Source organism: Giraffa tippelskirchi, chromosome 5, assembly GCF_054371585.1.
Source record: "Giraffa tippelskirchi isolate mGirTip1 chromosome 5, T2T-mGirTip1v1.2.pri, whole genome shotgun sequence".
Taxonomy (NCBI): Eukaryota; Metazoa; Chordata; class Mammalia; order Artiodactyla; family Giraffidae; genus Giraffa; species Giraffa tippelskirchi.
The window spans coordinates 182,095,428-182,111,612 of record NC_137279.1 but is presented as its reverse complement, the minus strand read 5'-3'; the positions used below and the strand labels follow the sequence as shown (position 1 = coordinate 182,111,612).

General features: G+C 56.9%; 1 protein-coding gene across 1 annotated transcript in view; it reads right to left on the bottom strand.

Annotated features, from left to right (window-relative positions):
- EPHA10 (EPH receptor A10) overlaps window positions 1-16,185 on the bottom strand; it is a 44,216-nt gene that overhangs the window by 953 nt on the left and 27,078 nt on the right. The window contains exons 7-17 of the mRNA XM_081495238.1: window positions 13,890-14,061; window positions 9,723-9,831; window positions 6,092-6,153; window positions 5,404-5,529; window positions 4,179-4,364; window positions 3,666-3,727; window positions 3,226-3,429; window positions 2,862-3,011; window positions 2,425-2,618; window positions 1,620-1,775; window positions 1,350-1,458 (exon numbers count right to left, since the gene is read on the bottom strand). Coding sequence (XP_081351364.1) covers window positions 1,350-1,458; window positions 1,620-1,775; window positions 2,425-2,618; window positions 2,862-3,011; window positions 3,226-3,429; window positions 3,666-3,727; window positions 4,179-4,364; window positions 5,404-5,529; window positions 6,092-6,153; window positions 9,723-9,831; window positions 13,890-14,061 — 1,530 coding nt within the window. The remainder of the gene's footprint in view (window positions 1-1,349; window positions 1,459-1,619; window positions 1,776-2,424; window positions 2,619-2,861; window positions 3,012-3,225; window positions 3,430-3,665; window positions 3,728-4,178; window positions 4,365-5,403; window positions 5,530-6,091; window positions 6,154-9,722; window positions 9,832-13,889; window positions 14,062-16,185) is intronic.

Sequence of the window (16,185 nt, the reverse complement as noted above, 5' to 3'; positions counted from 1 at the left end):
GAGCCTGAGCTCATCTCCCTGCCTCATCTGGGCCCTCCAAGGGCCAGCTGTGTCTCCTTCACCCCTTCCTGTAGCCCTTGAACCCTTCCCACTCCATCCCATCCCACCCACACATAGCCACACCCCAGAGCAGGTGTATGTCAGGGGTGACCCTATCCAGGGCCAGTTGCCTTCCTTCTGTCCTACAAAAGCCTTGGCTTCATGATCACCCCTACCTCCAGGAAGCCCTCCTGGATGAGCTCTGGAGTCAGCTCAGTGCAACGACTCGTGCCAAAGCCCCGCAGAATAGGGCCCAGAGGAAGGAGGCATTTCATGGGCACTGGGTGGTACAGGGGATGAAGCTTGCAAGAGGGGTCACCTCAGAGTACCCCTGGGCTACCTCAGGGAAGAGTGTTGGTGACACAGGGAGGACCAAGGACTCTCTCCAGAGCCACACTCTGGATCAGGAGTTGGGCCCATGGGCTCAAGCCCAGCTCTAGCCCCTACTCCTCACTGAGCCTTGGTTTTCCCACCTGTACGGTAAGGACTGAACTAGCCCGTTAGAGAAGCTCCTTCTCTGAGAGTCATGTCTTCACTATCCCCAGGGCTGGGAGCAAAGCTCTTGGAGTCCCGGGCAGAAAACCTCTCTCCTCACGTTCCTCCCAGATGTCCTGGCTAGTGAGTTTATAAAAGGAATGCAAAGTAGCAGGGGAGGCCTAGTGGGATGTCAGGGGAGCACCGGGACCCTCACCCAGAATGGTCAGCCCAAGGGTGGGGGAAGCAGAAGCTCCTGAGTCTGGGGTCCTCAGGGTCCAGCCCCTGAGCTCAGCACCACCTCTGCCTGCCTGGGTCTCAGGACCAGGGTCCAGACGGCCCAGCTGGACCACAGGGAGCTGAGGAGCCATGGCCCACAAGGACGGGTGGTCCTTGCTAGGTCCCAGAGCGGCCCATCCCTCGGGGACCCCTGCTGCCCACTGGTCTGAGGGCAAGTGCGGCACCCTTTGGGGTGGGCCCCAGACTCCAGTGGGTGCGGAAGACAGAAGGGCATGAATCAGGCCATTTAAAGCTGTGTCTTCCTCCCTGCCCCTGCCCACCTTGGTCTCTGTGACCCTGCATTTCCTCCCACTGTTATCTCAGTGGTCCTCCCCAGGATTTAAACCTTTTTTCTAGGCAGGGTGCTAAGTCAGCCAAGGTGCTCAGACCGGGGGAAGTGAGGGGAACAGGCAGGGAAGTGGGAACGACTGCAGCTCCACTCAAGCTCTGGGCTCTCCCTTCCGCACAGGTGGAACGCAGCCAGCAGGGGTCCTGGGTGGGGCTGGGGGCTGCAGCCTCCCCCGGGGTCCTGGCTGGAAGAGTGAGGCTGCTCACACCTGCACCCCTCGGCCCTGCAGCTGGAGCACCCGGGCCTGCAGGGCGCTGATCCCGCTGAGGAGGTCCTCCCGGTGTTCCGCCGACGAGATGCCCAGGCTCACCAGGTCCCTGGGAAGAAGGCTGGTCAGATCTAGCTGGCTCATTTCCACCACCTTCTCTGCCTTCCACCGCCCCCCCCAACCCAGTCTGGCCAGGGAAAGACCCAGAATGAGGACAGGTGGGGCCTCCCATGCAGGCAGGGGCAGGGCCCCCAGGCTCCTCAGACTCACTGGGCAGTCATGGCGGCCACGGCCTCCAGGCTCCCATAGCCCGCCGCAGCGAAGCTGTCTTTGTAGCGGCCCAGGTCCAGGGCCTCCAGCCATGCACCCACGGAGCCAAAGGAGGGAAAGGTGGAGAAGGCACGGTCCGCCAGGGGCGTGGGAGGCCTGGGGGGGGTTGTGGAGGAGCTGTGGTCAGTCGACAGTAGGGACCTGGGGCTCAGACCCGGTCGCTCTCCTGAGGAGCGACCATCTGAGAAAGGACAAACGATGTCATCTGAGAAGATAACAGACGGGTCATCTGAGGACAGGATATCTTAGAAGATGACCAAGTCCCAGGGCAGGCCTGGCTCACACAGGGTTCCAGGTGTTCTCAGAGCCAGTTGGGGGTTCACGACACTAGGGGAGGTAGAGAGGGCTGTACAGGAGCCAGCTAAAGGCACTGGGAGTGTCTGAACAGTCTGGGGTAGGATATTTAGGATATATGCAGGCGAGTTGGGGAGGTGACTTGTATTATATGATCTACAGATTTGTTAGGACTATCACCACATTTACTTACGTGATCACTGTACCCCGGGATACGTGGGGCAAAACCCAGGACAAGCAGAAATGACTGAGATGAAAAGCTGTATGTGCCTAAGGCGGGTGGGAGTATTAGATCTACCTGGGGCAGCTGAGCGAGCAGTCATATCTGCCCAGGTCGGGTAGGACAGGTGGGTGGTTGTACATGGGGTGGGAGGGCATGCATGGACAGGTGAGAGTTCAGCTGTATCGGCACAGTGGGGAGGCACCTGGGACAGGTGAGGTGATGCCGTACCTGGCACAGGTGGTGTCGGCACACTTCGGGGGCTCCGGGTCCTGCATTATCTTGCTCAGGAGGCCGTGGATCTGGGAGAACCTGGGCCGCTCACCCGGGTCCTTCTGCCAGCAGTCAAGCATCAGTCGGTGCAGGGCGGAGGGGCAGTTCCTGGGGGGTGGCAGCCGGAAGCCATCCTCCACGGCCTTGATCACCTAGGCCATGGGGTGGGGAGTGGTGGGCAGACAGGAGGGTTTAGGTCCCCCAGTACACACACTTACCCTATCCCCAAGAAGGCTCAAATGGTGACCAGGCAGGGACTGGAAACAATAGACAATGAAGAGGGGCCTGGGGCTAAGAGGTCAAGGGTTCACGGGCAGAGGTCAGGGAACTGGGGCCTGAGGTCAGAGGGCAACAGGATCAGAAGGCAAGGAGCTGAAGCCACCGCAGTCACTCACATCTTGGCCAGACATGTCCCAGTAGGGCCGCTCCCCGAAGGCCATCACCTCCCACATGACGACACCGAAGCTCCACACGTCACTGGCGGAGCTGAAGTGGCCAAACTGAAGCGTCTCGGGGGCGGCCCACAGCGCCGGGCTCCGGCCACTCTGCGGGCAGGCGGGCCGGCCCGTCAGGGGCAGGAGGGGCCAGAGTCACAGCCAGCATTCCCCACCCGCAGAGCGCCATGGGGCCCAGCCCCACCTGCCGGTCCCCCAGCTGCTCATCTAAGGGAGAACCCACAGGGGACCGCAGGCGAGGCCCGTGCTGGCGCAGACAGCTGGAGGGAGGGGGGAAGGGGGACGCGGGGAAGGGCTCCCTCACCATGGTGGTGTAGACCGCCTCTGCTCTGTCCCGGGGGCCCCGGCCAAAGCCAGAGATCTTGCAGACGAGCTCGCTGCTGACCAGCACCCGGCGTGCTGCCAGGCCCCGGTGCACGTAGCCCATTTCCGACAGGTACTTCATGGCCGACGCCAGGCCGGGCAGCAGCCCCATCAGCTGCGCGGCCACCAGCTGGCCCTCGTGCCGCTGAGAGGGAGGAGGAGATGGAAGCCCGGCTGCACCCTCGCTTCCCTGGCGCGGTGTGACCCCAGGGAAGTCACTGGCCTTCTCTGGGCTTCAGTTGCCCGCGTCACCTGCCAGGTCAGCCTGGCCAGAGGGCATCTCTACAGAGGATGAGGCCAACTCCGAGTCCCACCAAAGGGAAAAATGAGGGAAAAGAGAACCACGGTCATCGATACCCCCCTGGGGCCCAGGCCACTCACCCTGAGGAAGCCATCCAGGGCCCCATGGCTCATGTATTCGGTGACGATCATCAAGGTGTTTCCTGTGCTCAGGGAGGGGGACATATATGCTCAGGTGTCTGCTGCCCTCTGTGAGCACACGTGCTCCCCACTCCCCTCCCTGCCCCGCACCCAGGTGGCCAGGACCGAGGCCAAGCTCCCTGAGTCTCACCACCCTCCTGCCTGCCCTCTTCTGCTGAACAGAAGGAGAGGTGGCATCTGAGGGGGACAAAGGCCGAGGTGAGGATGTGCAGCAAGTTAGCTGGGGGAAATCATCAGGGATGCACCCCTAGAGTGTCACCACACATCCAGAGATCACACAGGGTCAGAGGCCACTTGAGTCAGTGATGGAGAGCTGAGCTCCTCTCCCCATGCTGGGCCGCATCGGGGCGCCCTCCCACGACTGAGCAGAGAGGGCCTGGGGGCGCGGCACACTCCACCTCCCACACCATGGGCTCCTCCCCCCCACCCACGCTGGTGGAGCACAGGCCCTACCTCGGGTGACCACACCCTCCAGTCGCACCACATGGCTGTGGTCGAACTGGCCCAGAGTGAGGGCCTCGGCCAAGAAGCTGAGCCTCTGCGAGTCGGAGCAGCCCTCCCTCAGCGTGTGAACGGCCACGGGGAGCTCCTGGCGGCCCGGGAGCTGCAGGCAGCCGCAGCACAGCTCCCCAAACCGCCCTGGGGGAGAATAGCACCTTAGACACTGCCCAGAGGCCACTGCCTCAGCCAACCCACGCAGGGTGAGCAGCTTCTGGCTCACGGGCCCTTTCTGGCCTGGGACTCGGGGCTCCTGAGTTCAAATCCTGGTGAACTGAGTACTGACCGCCTGATGTGGACTTCTGCTCTGCCCCTCTCTGGCCTCAGTTTTCTCCTCTGTGAAATGGGGAGTCCTCCCTGCCTCCCTCGGTGGGAAATTTCAAAGCCTCAAAGAGAGGACTATGCACATGCCAGCACATCAAAGGCGTGCTGGGTGACCACGACATCTGTTCCACCATGCTGCCCCTTTCTGGCCTCTGCCCAGCGAGTCTGCCAATAGTGCTGGGGTAGAGCATTGGGCTCCTGGGAAAAGTGCTGCCTTCTCAGCACAGGGGCGGAGGGCTTGCAGACACGAAGCAAGGAAGCCAGGGCACTGACCATGAGAGAGCACGCACCTGCTAGGAGCCAGGCCCTGGGCTGAGCGCTGGGACGCTCCCACATCAGCTCTGAGGCAGATGTAACACCCATTTAACAGATGAGAAACTGAGGCTCGGAGCAGAAGACAGATGAGCCCCTGGTCAGTGGCAGAGCCAGGGCTAGAACTCAGGTATGCCTGGACCCCAAGATTGCAAACGCCCCTCCCCATCGGTCCTTGAAAGCCTGGGACCAAACTTCTGCCAGTGGCAGTCTGCAGAGCCAGCTCTGAAAGGGCCTGAAGGGAGAGAGTTCTGACCTTGGGGGCAGGCAAAGGGTAGGAAGGCAGGCTCACAGATTCCTCTGCCACCTCCCTCCCTGAACTCTGGTGGGCGGTGGCCCAGCTTGATGTGGAAGCGGGGGCTTCCTGGACAGCATGGGGACTGGATGAAGGTCAGGCCTCCAGAGATGGGGGCAGGACTTGGGGTGGAGGCAGGCTGACAGGATAGAGGTGGGGTGGGGTAGAGGAAGGGCTTCCAGGGAGGGCTGGCAGGGGGTGGAGGCAGGGCTTCCCCACAGACAAGGCTTCCCCGGGTGCCCAGTTTGCCTGTTCCAAGGCTCTTCTCCAGCGTGACGCTTTTCGCATCCAGCTCCTTGGCAAATAGATGCACAGCCTGCAGTGGGTCCCCACAGCTCTGGGGATCCACGAACGTGCGGCGAGTTGGGACTTTGACTGGCAATGAAGAGAAAGAGATGGGAGTGAGGAAAAGGGCCTCCGTGGTTGGAGCGGTCGGGCGAGGTGGGGGGAGGTATGCAAGGGCTGAGCGCCAAAGAATTGATGCTTTTGAACTGTGTTGTTGGAGGAGACTCTTGAGAGTCCATCGGACTGCATGGAGATCCAACCAGTCCATCCTAAAGGAAATCAGTCCTGAATATTCATTGGAAGGACTGATGCTGAGGCTGAAACTCTAATACTTTGGCCACTTGATGCAAAAAACTGACTCATTAAAAGACCCTGATGCTGGGAAAGATTGAAGGCGGGAGGAGAAGGGGACAACAGAGGATGAGATAGTTGGATGGCATCACCGACTCAATGGACATGAGTTTGAGTAAACTCCGGGAGTTGGTGATGGACAGAGAAGCCTGGAGTGCAGCAGTCCATGGGGTCGCAAAGAGTCGGACACGACTGAGCGACTGAACTGAACTGAACTGAAGCAAGGGGAGTCAGGAAGAGGACTGAGGAAGTAAGGTGAGGTGGTGCCCGCCCCGCCCTGGGCCAGGCCCAGACAACTCACAGTGGAAATACAGCTCCTCCTCATCGGGGGCATCCCGACCTCCTTTGCCATAGCTGCAGGACCTGGGGAAGGGGGTGGGGGTGGGGGGTCTACAGTCATCCTTTGAACCAGGCTGTCCCAGCCCTTCCCATCTCACCAGCACCCAGGGTGGCACCTCTTTGTCCCTCCAAAAGGACTAGGTCTGTGCCCCAGGGGAGGGACTTTCTTGTCCTGTGGGTCTGGAAGCTTCTCCCCACAGCACACATGTAACCCCAGCCCCAGACCTAACCACTCACTCTCTCCACATTCCTAGCTATTTTCACTTTGAGAAGCCGTGAATTCTTGCAACTCCAGAGACACACAAATCCGTGCCCTGACTTCAAGCCCAAGCTGCCTCCCTGCCTACAGCTGAACACAACAGGCAGGCCTTGCGCCCAGGGGCAGCTTCCGGTCTAGTCAAGAAAACAGACCTTGAGAAGGAACCACAAGCCCACTCACAGGTCCGAGCAAAGGAGAAGGGCAGTGCGCTGTGGGAACACGTAGCTGAGACGCAGTTGAGACCATCAAGGATGGCTTCCTGAGAGAGAGGCCACCATGGGCCACAGGACTGCATCACGATCCACAAAGTCACGGGCTGGCATCTGGGGCCCCCTGAGGCAGGGTCTTGCAGGCCCACATAAAGACTTTGGATTTATGCTGGGGGTGGGGAAGAGGAGAGCCCCCGGGGGAGGCGGGTTTGAGCAGGGGAGTGCCAAGGTTCAATTTGCACTTTAGAAAGATCATCCCAGCTGCTGCTGTTGTCCCTGCAGGAGATGGCAGGAGATGGCTCAGGCTACGGGGTGACCATGGATGGAGAAAAGTAAGAGTGACATTGAGGTGACAGGCCCACAGGGCTTGGGGAAGGCTGGAGGTCAGAAAGGGAGAGGGGAAAGGTAGGAACCACTGTAGTGTCCGGCTTGCCCAGTGAAGTGAGGCAGGTACCATTTACCAAGATGGAGCGCTGACAAGTTCCCGTTTAGACATTTGAGTTTGCAGCACCTCTGGGATAAGCAGGGCTGATCAGTGAGCAGGGAGTTAGCTATGTGTGGCGGTGGGGGGATGGGGTGGGCAGGGGCCGTTTAGAAGGATCTGCTCTGGAGATACAAGTTCTAGAGCTGGGGGCCTTGTCCAGAGAGAGGAGGGAGCCTGAGAAGTGGGACAGGGAACAAGTCTGAGGAGCCCCCCACCTCCGCCATCTAGAGATAGGGAAGAGGAAAGGAGGGCTTCCCTGGTGGCTCAGATGGTAAAGAATCTGCCTGCAGTGCAGGAGACCTGGGTTCCATCTCTGGGTTGGGAAGATCCCCTGGAGAAGGGAATGGTTACCCATTGCAGTATTCTTGCCTGGAGAGAATCCCATGGACGGAGGAGCCTGGTGGGCTACCGTCCACGAGGTCACAGAGAGTCAGACTGCGCGACTAACAACACAACAGAGAAGGAAGCCACTGAGGAGACTGTGAAAGAACCGCCAGAGAAACTGGAGGGAAATAGGAGGGAAATCGGGGGCGGAAGGTGGGGGGGGTGATGTCACAGGAAGCAAGGAAGGAAACAGGATCAGAAGAGTGAGGTCATGTGAAGACTCAACGAGGAGAGGTGAGGGAGACTCGAGAGAGATGGCCCCATGTTGATACCAGCGGAGGCGGGCACGCAGGATGGAGTGGTCATGACGGCGGTCTCCCGTGTGGGCTCTGGAATCTGATGGCACGGACCAACTCCCTAGGTCCTTCCCTCGCTGTCTGTGGACCAGGTGGCTGGCTTTCTCTTTAATAAGATCAGGACCAAGACAGCCCTGCCTGATCACACTGGCGCCAAGAGCTTACTAAGCACTCAACCCATGTTAGCCAGCATATAGGGAAGAAGTAGATGTGATCAATAGTAAGGGCTCCTGAGAAGGTAGGAAGGGGTGGGTTACAGTCACAGGTAGAAGGACTGATCCCGGCCGGGAGGATGGCACTTCCTCTAGAGAAACAGAGGGAGACGATGGATGCAGAGATAGGCAGGTGTGCAGACTCAGTGGCGCAGGTAAAGAGCAGGTGCAGCAGACACGGCTGAGAGAGTGAGCTGCGAGGACCAGCAGTCTGCAGGGCACAAGCAGAACTGGGGGGTGATGGCCCAGGATACAGGAGAGAGGGTCTGTGGAAACGAAGTCCAAGACCCCAGAGGCCAAGGGCTGGGGCAGGTTGTCCAATGGCTAGTGAGGTCATCCAGCGTGGGAACAGGACTTCCATGAACATCAGGAGAGCTGCGGAGGGGTGCAGGGGGCAAGGCCGAGTGGCTGGAGGAGAAAGCGAGACATTTCCACCTGATGAAGAGCCCCCCTGGTGAGAACTGGGGTGAGCCAGGATCGATGGGAGGGCAAGTGGAGGTGAGGAGCCCACTGTACAGAGCGGGGTACTGCAGAGACGGGGGGCAGAGGAGACGGGCGAGGGAAGCTGGGACATGCATGTTGGAGACGTGTGTCCCTGCCCATCAGTGCTAGCCCTGGCAGATTCCCATGCTGGTGCCATTTGATTCTGAGTAGGTTTTGAAATCCACGCCTGGCTTGCCCCCCTTGCTCTAGTGCAGCTGTCTCCGAGGTGCTCCTGGCAGCCGCTCCTGTCTTGCAGCCTCTGCCCAAAGATGCCCTCCTTGCTCACCTCTTCCCCATCCTCTCCTGCCTCCCAGAGCCCCTGAGCTCACGACCAGCACAAGCTGCTCCCAGCTCCTGTCCATTTCCGCTTTTCCAACGGGTCTCATTTACGGACCTTTAAACTCGGTAATCAAGGAGATTCTACTCTTGTCCTGCCTTCCTGACTCACCTGGCCAGGGCAGAGCTGGTTCCCAGATCCTCTCCTCCTCAGTCACTTTCAGCACCTCACTTAAGGCTAAGCAAATAATCCCATCTGAGCCGGATGAAAGCTCACCGCCCCTCCTGCCCACAGGCAGTTCCAGGATGCTGACGTGTGGCTCCTGGACCAGCTCATTTCTCTCCTCTGCTCCCCCTACTCCAGCCTGTCACATGTGGACTTCCCAACCCCTCCAGTCTGCTGACCTCAGCCCCAGCCTGGAACCCACCTGGGGTGCCTCTGCCAAAAGGCCTCTATCTTTGCTGAGCCAGACCCAAGCTCCATATCTTTCCCCCTCCGCCCATCCCCTTTCTCTGCCCACTCTGCTGCAAGCTTCCTTCCTCTGGGGCTTGGGGGTTTCTGGCATATGAGTTCCCCTCCCTGTTCTCCCTGCTCCCACACACATACACGCACACACAATTTCTGCCTTTCTTCCCTCTGCCTGTGTTCAAGGGCCTCCCGATCCCTTGGGGGCAGGGGCTGGGGGCCTCTGAGCGCCTCGGGAGGCTCCCAATCACACAGGAGCAGCCGGAGCTTGATTCCCTCCGCAGCCATGCCTTCTGACATTTAATGAGTGAAGGAGCTAAATCCCCTTCATCCCACAGCAGCTGAGCAGGAGCAGGGCGTGGGGGGAGGGGCCAGGACAGCACCAGTCAGGCCTGTCTTTACACAGCAGTATGCTATGCTCGCTGGTGCAAATCCACATTTGTGCAAATGCGGATACAGATACAGGTGCCTGAGGGCAGTGACACAGCCCGCCGGGGACAGCCAGGCTGGGACCAGTCACCTACCTCCTCCAAATGACCAGCACGCTCATCACAGAGCCCAGGACGAGGAGGGCTGAGATGGTCACTACAGTGATGACGACCGCGGGGCTCTGGTCCTTGGACCCGGAGGTGGCTGGGAGGAAAACCATGAGGTTGAGAGAGGCAGAGGACCAGGCTGCCAGGTAAGCCCCAGGACAGACTCCTGTCCTCATCCCACAGCAGGATTTCCACAGCACCTCTGCCCTTGGCCCAGCCTCCCAGCAGCCGGGAACCAAGGCTGCCCCACCAACCGCAGTGGTACCTGGAGCTTCATCCTTTCCCAGGGCAGGGCACTTCTACTGCAGCCCAGCTCTGAGAGAGAGGAGTGGGTATCCAGACGGGCAGGCTCTGGCCTTCCTTTTTGCTTTATAGATGCACAAGGAAGGTGGCTCTGCAGGGGCATGGCCTTTTCTCCAAGCTCCCCAACCCCAATCCAGAACTGTCACCAACAATTTTTGTTGTTGTTCAGCCGCTAAGTCACGTCCAACTCTTTACGACCCCATGGCTGTAGCATGCCCAGGCTCCCCTGTTCTCCACTATCTCCTGGAGTTTGCTAAAATTCCTGTCCATTGAGTCAGTGATGCTATCTAACCACCTCATCCTCTCCAACAATAAGAATGATGAGTTAACATTTAATGCACACTTATGTGCCATAACTAAACAATCCTGTTGCATCATCACAAGGAGCCAGGAAAGTGAAGTGTCTCCATTTTGTAGCTGAGGAAACGGACATCGAGAAAAGTTGTGTAATTTGCCCAAAGTCACAAAGCCAATAAATGGTGAACCTAAGATTCAAACCTGATTCCCCAAATCCTCTGCTTTAAAGTATTTCCCCAGCAGAGGGGCCAAGAGGATCCCAGGCCCTCAGCCCCATCCACCCATCCATCCATCCAACATGTGCACCAGGCTGGCAGTGGTCCTGGGGAGTCGGCAATGGATGAGACAGAATCCTTGCCCTGGAGGGGTGTACCGACCAGCAGGGGAGACAGAAATGAAAAATCAATGAAAAAAAAACAGAGACAGGAGCAGCGCTGAGCAGAGGTACAATCATTTCTTCCTAAAGCCAGTGGGGAAGGCTTTGCAGAAGAGGCATCATCTGGAAGATGGACAGGGTTGTTGATGATGCTTAGATGCACTTGCTGGGTCTGGAAAACGACGGGTCACCCCATGTGGCTGGAAAGCAGGCTGCATGGAGGCAGAGATGCAAGATATGAAGAGATAAAGCTGGAAGGCGGGAGGGTAAAGGGAACTGGGGGAGGAGACAGACCCAGAAGGGCCTTGAATGCTAGGCCAGGAGGATGAGCTTTATCTTGAGGGTAACAGGGAGCCCAGAACAGTGGACAGAGTTCCTTCCCACGAGGACAGGAATGAGGGAATCTACCGGGTTGGGAGTGGGGAGAGAGAGGGGGTGCTTGGAAGAGATAAAGGTTTGGGATAACCGTCGAGAATGGGGAAGATGCTACGCAGCCCTGACGAATAAACTGGGATTAGAAAAAGACACTTTAGCAGGCAGCCTTGGCTAGGGATGATGGAGGACAGCCAGTGCTGGGGACAGTGGGGTGGGTGCCACATAATGTGTGGGGAATGGGGGCCAGCAGGGCTGGAGAGCGCTTCAGCCAGCAGAGTCCGCGGTGGCTGGGGAGAGATGATTGTGGGGCCAGGAGGGGCTGGGAGCCCAACAGATGCAGTCAGATCCCAAGAGCTGCTATTAGGATGTCACACGGCAAGTGAGGAAGAGTGACAGCAGAGAAAGAGAGGGTCAGAGACCAACAAGGTCAGGGTCAAGAGAACAGATTTCAGAGCCCCCATTTCCAGAGATGGGGAACAGGGTCCCAGGCCTGGCTGGTGGCAGAAGATGGAACAGTTGCCAAGGACTGTTTGAAATGAGCTGTCCTGGTGGACACGGAAATGGAGGATGCAGAGAAAATCAGTGTGGCCAGCATTCTCCACACCCTGGTGTTCACTCCCCCATGAGCGTGGGCTGAACGCAGTCATTCACTTCTAATGAAAAGAATACAGCACAAGTGATGGGATGTCACCACCATGATTCGGTTACAAGAGATTGGCTTCTATCTTGGGCGCCCTCTTGCTCCCTCTCTCTCTCACGGTCTCTAGAAGAATCTAGTTGCTGGGTTATGAGCAGCCCTTGGAGAAGCCTAGGAATCTTGTGCCTGCCTCCAGCAAGCAGCCAGCAAGAGCCCAACTAGGGAAGCACACACTCCTTCCCTCCCCTCCTCTCCATTCCGCCCCAGTTCAGCCTGGAGATGATCGCAGCCCCAGAGGACACCTGGACTGCAGTGAGGGACCTGACCCAAGGGGCACCCAGCTAAGCCGTGTGCATATTCCTGACCCACAGAAACCATGAGATAATGAATGAATGTTGTTTTTGGCTGTTGAGTTTGAGAGTAATTTGCTACACAGCAGTGGTTAACTAGTACAGTGGTGCAGCATGGTCCTCCTCGTGATCTTGACTTGGGGTCACAGCTCACTGGAAAGAGTGCTCTGCGATTGGGGAACCACTCTCTGCAGCCAGGGCCGCAACAGAGGAGGCTAGGAGCTGAGCAGCACGTCTACCGACTGTGTGCGCTCAGTAGCTCACTTGTGTCTGACTCTGCGGCCCCATGGACTGTAGCCTGCCAAGCTCCTCTGCCCAAGGGATTTCCCAGGCAAGAATACTGGAGTGGGTCACCATTTCCTTCTCCAGGAGATCTTCCAGACCCAGGGATCCACCGACTGAGAAGCACCAGATTAACAGAAGTCATCAGGCCTCTTCAGCTACCGGTCCCCAGCGCCCACCCTCTACCACACCCACTTCAGCCCAACCCGCAAGCCTTTGTCCTGATGCCTCTCACTCTCCAAGATGCCTTCCCTGCCCACCTCCCCATGGAGAACTCCAACGTTCCCCAGCCTTCAAGACCCAGCTCTAATCTCCTCTCACCAGCACCTGGCCGGGGTCTGGCAGAGAAAGGCATTCGAGCAAGAAGTGCTGTCTCCTTCCCAGAACGCAAACTCCCTCAACACTTTATCTCCACCTCCCTCTGGGCTCAGAACTCTTTCTATCTTGGATTTGACTCGTGTAGCAGGTTGGAAAGAATTATTATCTTGACAGCTGGTGCCAGGATGCCTCTTAGGGCAAACTGCCTTTTGTCCAGGAAAAATACTTTCATGAGCTGCTCAGGGTAGATAGGGGTGAGATCCTGAGGGCTGGGTTAGCGGCAGGAGAACAAAAGAAAGCACTAAATGCTCTGTGCACATCAGGAAAGGGCCCTGGGGGGTGGGGGAGTGGGGGGAAGAGGAACCAGGGCAGGGAAGCCAGGGGAGGAGGGGTAATACCACATCATGGCTGAGAGCTGGAACCAGTTTAGGATCAGGAATATCTGAGGTTCAGGTCTTGTTTTGCTTTGTTTTGATAACAACTTGATTGAGAAGTTATTCTCACACCATACAATTCACCCGTTGAAAGTGTGCAGTTCTCCTGGTGTTTTGTTGGTTTGTTTGCCCTTGGCCACACCATGCAGCTTGTGGGATCTTAGTTCTCTGACCAGGGATTGAACCCAGGCCCCAGCAGTGAAAGCTCAGAGTCTTAACCACTTCTGTTGTTTTTGTTTGTTTCATTGCTGCAGGTGACACTCCCTTGGTGTGCCCCAACCCTCAGGGAAGCTGGATGCTGGGATGATGGACATCAGGCCCTGGAAGTCCCGGGGTAAGCTGGGCCAACCCCTCGGCTTCACACTCTGAGGCATAGTGAGAAGAGGGGTGGTGCCCACGTTTGAGTCTGTGGCATGACAGAGAGAAAGTAGCAGGATGGGAACAAGAATTTAGTGGTCAAGGATAAGAAGTGACCAGGAGAAGAAAAGTCCTCCCAAGAAAAGAGAGGAATCTTGGAGAGGGCAGAGGGTGTTTCCCCGAGACATGGGAGGGAGACACCAGCTGAGACCTGGGTTCCAGCTGTTCATGGATCCCTCCCCTATGAGTTCCTCCAGGACGGGTACCCAATCTAAGCCACTAGTTACTGGATTCCAGTTTCATTCATTCAATAGGTTGTAACTGAACTGTTCTGCAGGTTCCCTTAATTGCACAGATAACCCCTCAATTTGCCTCCCTGCTCCAGCCCCAGGCTGGGTTTTCTCTCCTCTTCCACATGTCACTTACCCTCCCCTGGGGTCAGCACTTCAATGCTGGGGTTGAAGCTCTGGGTCTCCCAGGAGGGCCCTGGGGAAGCTGCCCGGATCTGAAAGACGTAGCGGGTAGCCGGCTTCAGGTTGGTGACAGTGACCGCAGGTGCCCCTGTCTTCACCGTCGAGTAAGTCTGCTCACTCTGATCCTGGGGAGGGACAGAGACACATGAGGCCCAGACCCAGGGCTGGCCCCATGCTCCTGGGAGAATGTGGGGGGAAGGGGCAGGGAGGTGGCAGAGGTACCCTGAGGGGAGGAGGCCGGGCTGCTGGAATAACGCCACTCATCTTGCTTCCAGAAGATCCCCAGGCCTTTTCTCCACCACGCGTTTCCACCTACACTCGGTCGGCCCCACCTCCGAGTAAGAGAAAGATGCTGGCCTTCTCGGGGATGCTAGGATGAAGGTCACTGGGGCCTGGCAGTCTAGAGGAGGAGCTACACCTGACCCCTCAGAGGAAAGAAGAAGGAAATGAGCCCTGACACCTGCCCGGCCCTTGTTGGCTTTGCTTTCCCCTCGTCATCGGACTTTCACAATGTCCTGCAAGGTGTGGATTCACAGATAAGGAATTCGGATCAGAGGGACTGAGAGGCTCATCCACGGCCCCACACCAAGGGCCCATTCACTGCCCGCTGCTGGGCTAGACCCTATAGGAGCCAACTTCCTACAGTCCTCACAACAGCATTCCTATCTCCTTGTACAGGTGATGCTCCCATCAGGGAAGGGGCGGGGTGACACCTTCTTAATTCCTTTAGGTCCTGTGCTCTGTGCACTATGTCATCCTGCCCCCAACACATCTGATCATGGTGCGTGCTGGACATGCTGCCATCATTTCATCTCTGCACACACCCCCTGATTAGAGCCCCTGCCACACTCACAGTCCCCAAAGGTGCATCTCCCCTGTATCTGTGGCCCCACTTCTATGGTCCTGGTATTCAGGAATCAGGGCAGACTCTGACCCAAGTGGGCCAATCAGAATCTCCCTTCTGGGCGTTTGAACATACCATGGAAAGACAGCAAGGCCCTGGCTGCAGAACTTATAAGTAGGCTTGGGGAGGGGAGGGTAAAAAGGGCTGCCAGCCTGGGCATCTGCAAGGTGCTAGGAACAACCCTCCCTGCAGAGGAGGTGGGATTGGTATGGAGAGAACTCAGAGATGAGGGGCTGGTGACTCCTGCCACGCTTCTGGTCATCGGGCTCCATGAGACGTTCCTGAAGCCCTTCAAATACAGCCGCTTTTGTACTGGCTCCTCTTTTCAAGCGTTTTTGTTCCCAGCAAATTCACACTCCCTATGGGCCAGGGAGCATCCACCAGCTCAGCACTGGGACTGTATCTACGCTCTGATCCCCGAGTGACAGTTCAGTGAGCCCTTTCTAAGCAACTGCTGCCTGCCTGGCTCCTTCCCAGTGACCTTCGCTGCGGTCTCCTTGACGTCAGGGACCCCCAGAACCCTGTCCCAGCCACTTTTCTCACTCATGCCCCCCTCCCTTGGCCATCCCCTCAGGTCCTTTGGCTTCAGCTACTATCTCTGGGTTGAAAGTCCCCAACTTCCTCTCTCTCTCTCTCAGCTCACAGCTCTCCAGATTTCTCTTTTCAAAATCTGTTATCTGCTTCAGCAAAGAACTCCCTGGAGTCACTGAGGAGGGAGTGAAGTCCTAACACATGTAGTGCTAAGTTGAAAGCCAAGTTTTGCTTTAACGAATACAATTAGCAGCAAAGTGAGAACAGTTTAACTGTAGATTACCTGTCAAATTCAAAGACAATAAACTTATGCAGAAAAGAGATAGTGGATCTGGACCTAACTCCACTTGTTAAACCACCCTTGAGCTGCAACCATAGACTGACCACAGATACAAGAACTCAGCCAAAATTTAAAAAAAAGGGTCCTAGGAGAATCAACTTGCCCTATAGAGTTTACAATAAGGAACACTGTATACTTTCTATTAGTATTTGTAAATGATTGGTTACACAGTCTCCACATCAGTAAAATTAAAATGCGAATGCATACATTCATTGCCGTGAGAGCTGGCTGTTAAACATTTATCAATACATTATTTATCAGCATATTATTTATTCTGAGCTCTGGCACACCACTAGACATGGCAACATGTTCCCACAGTGGTACTTTTCCATAAAATTTGAAACAGTATGTTTCTGCGTTCTTTTTCTTAAAAGGGCTGCAAACTATGCATAGAATTCAGCCACAGAAAGTCTGGATCAGCCCCCAGAGGAAGCTTTTTGTCACCTGTAAACACTAGGCAGTAGTGGTGAAAAT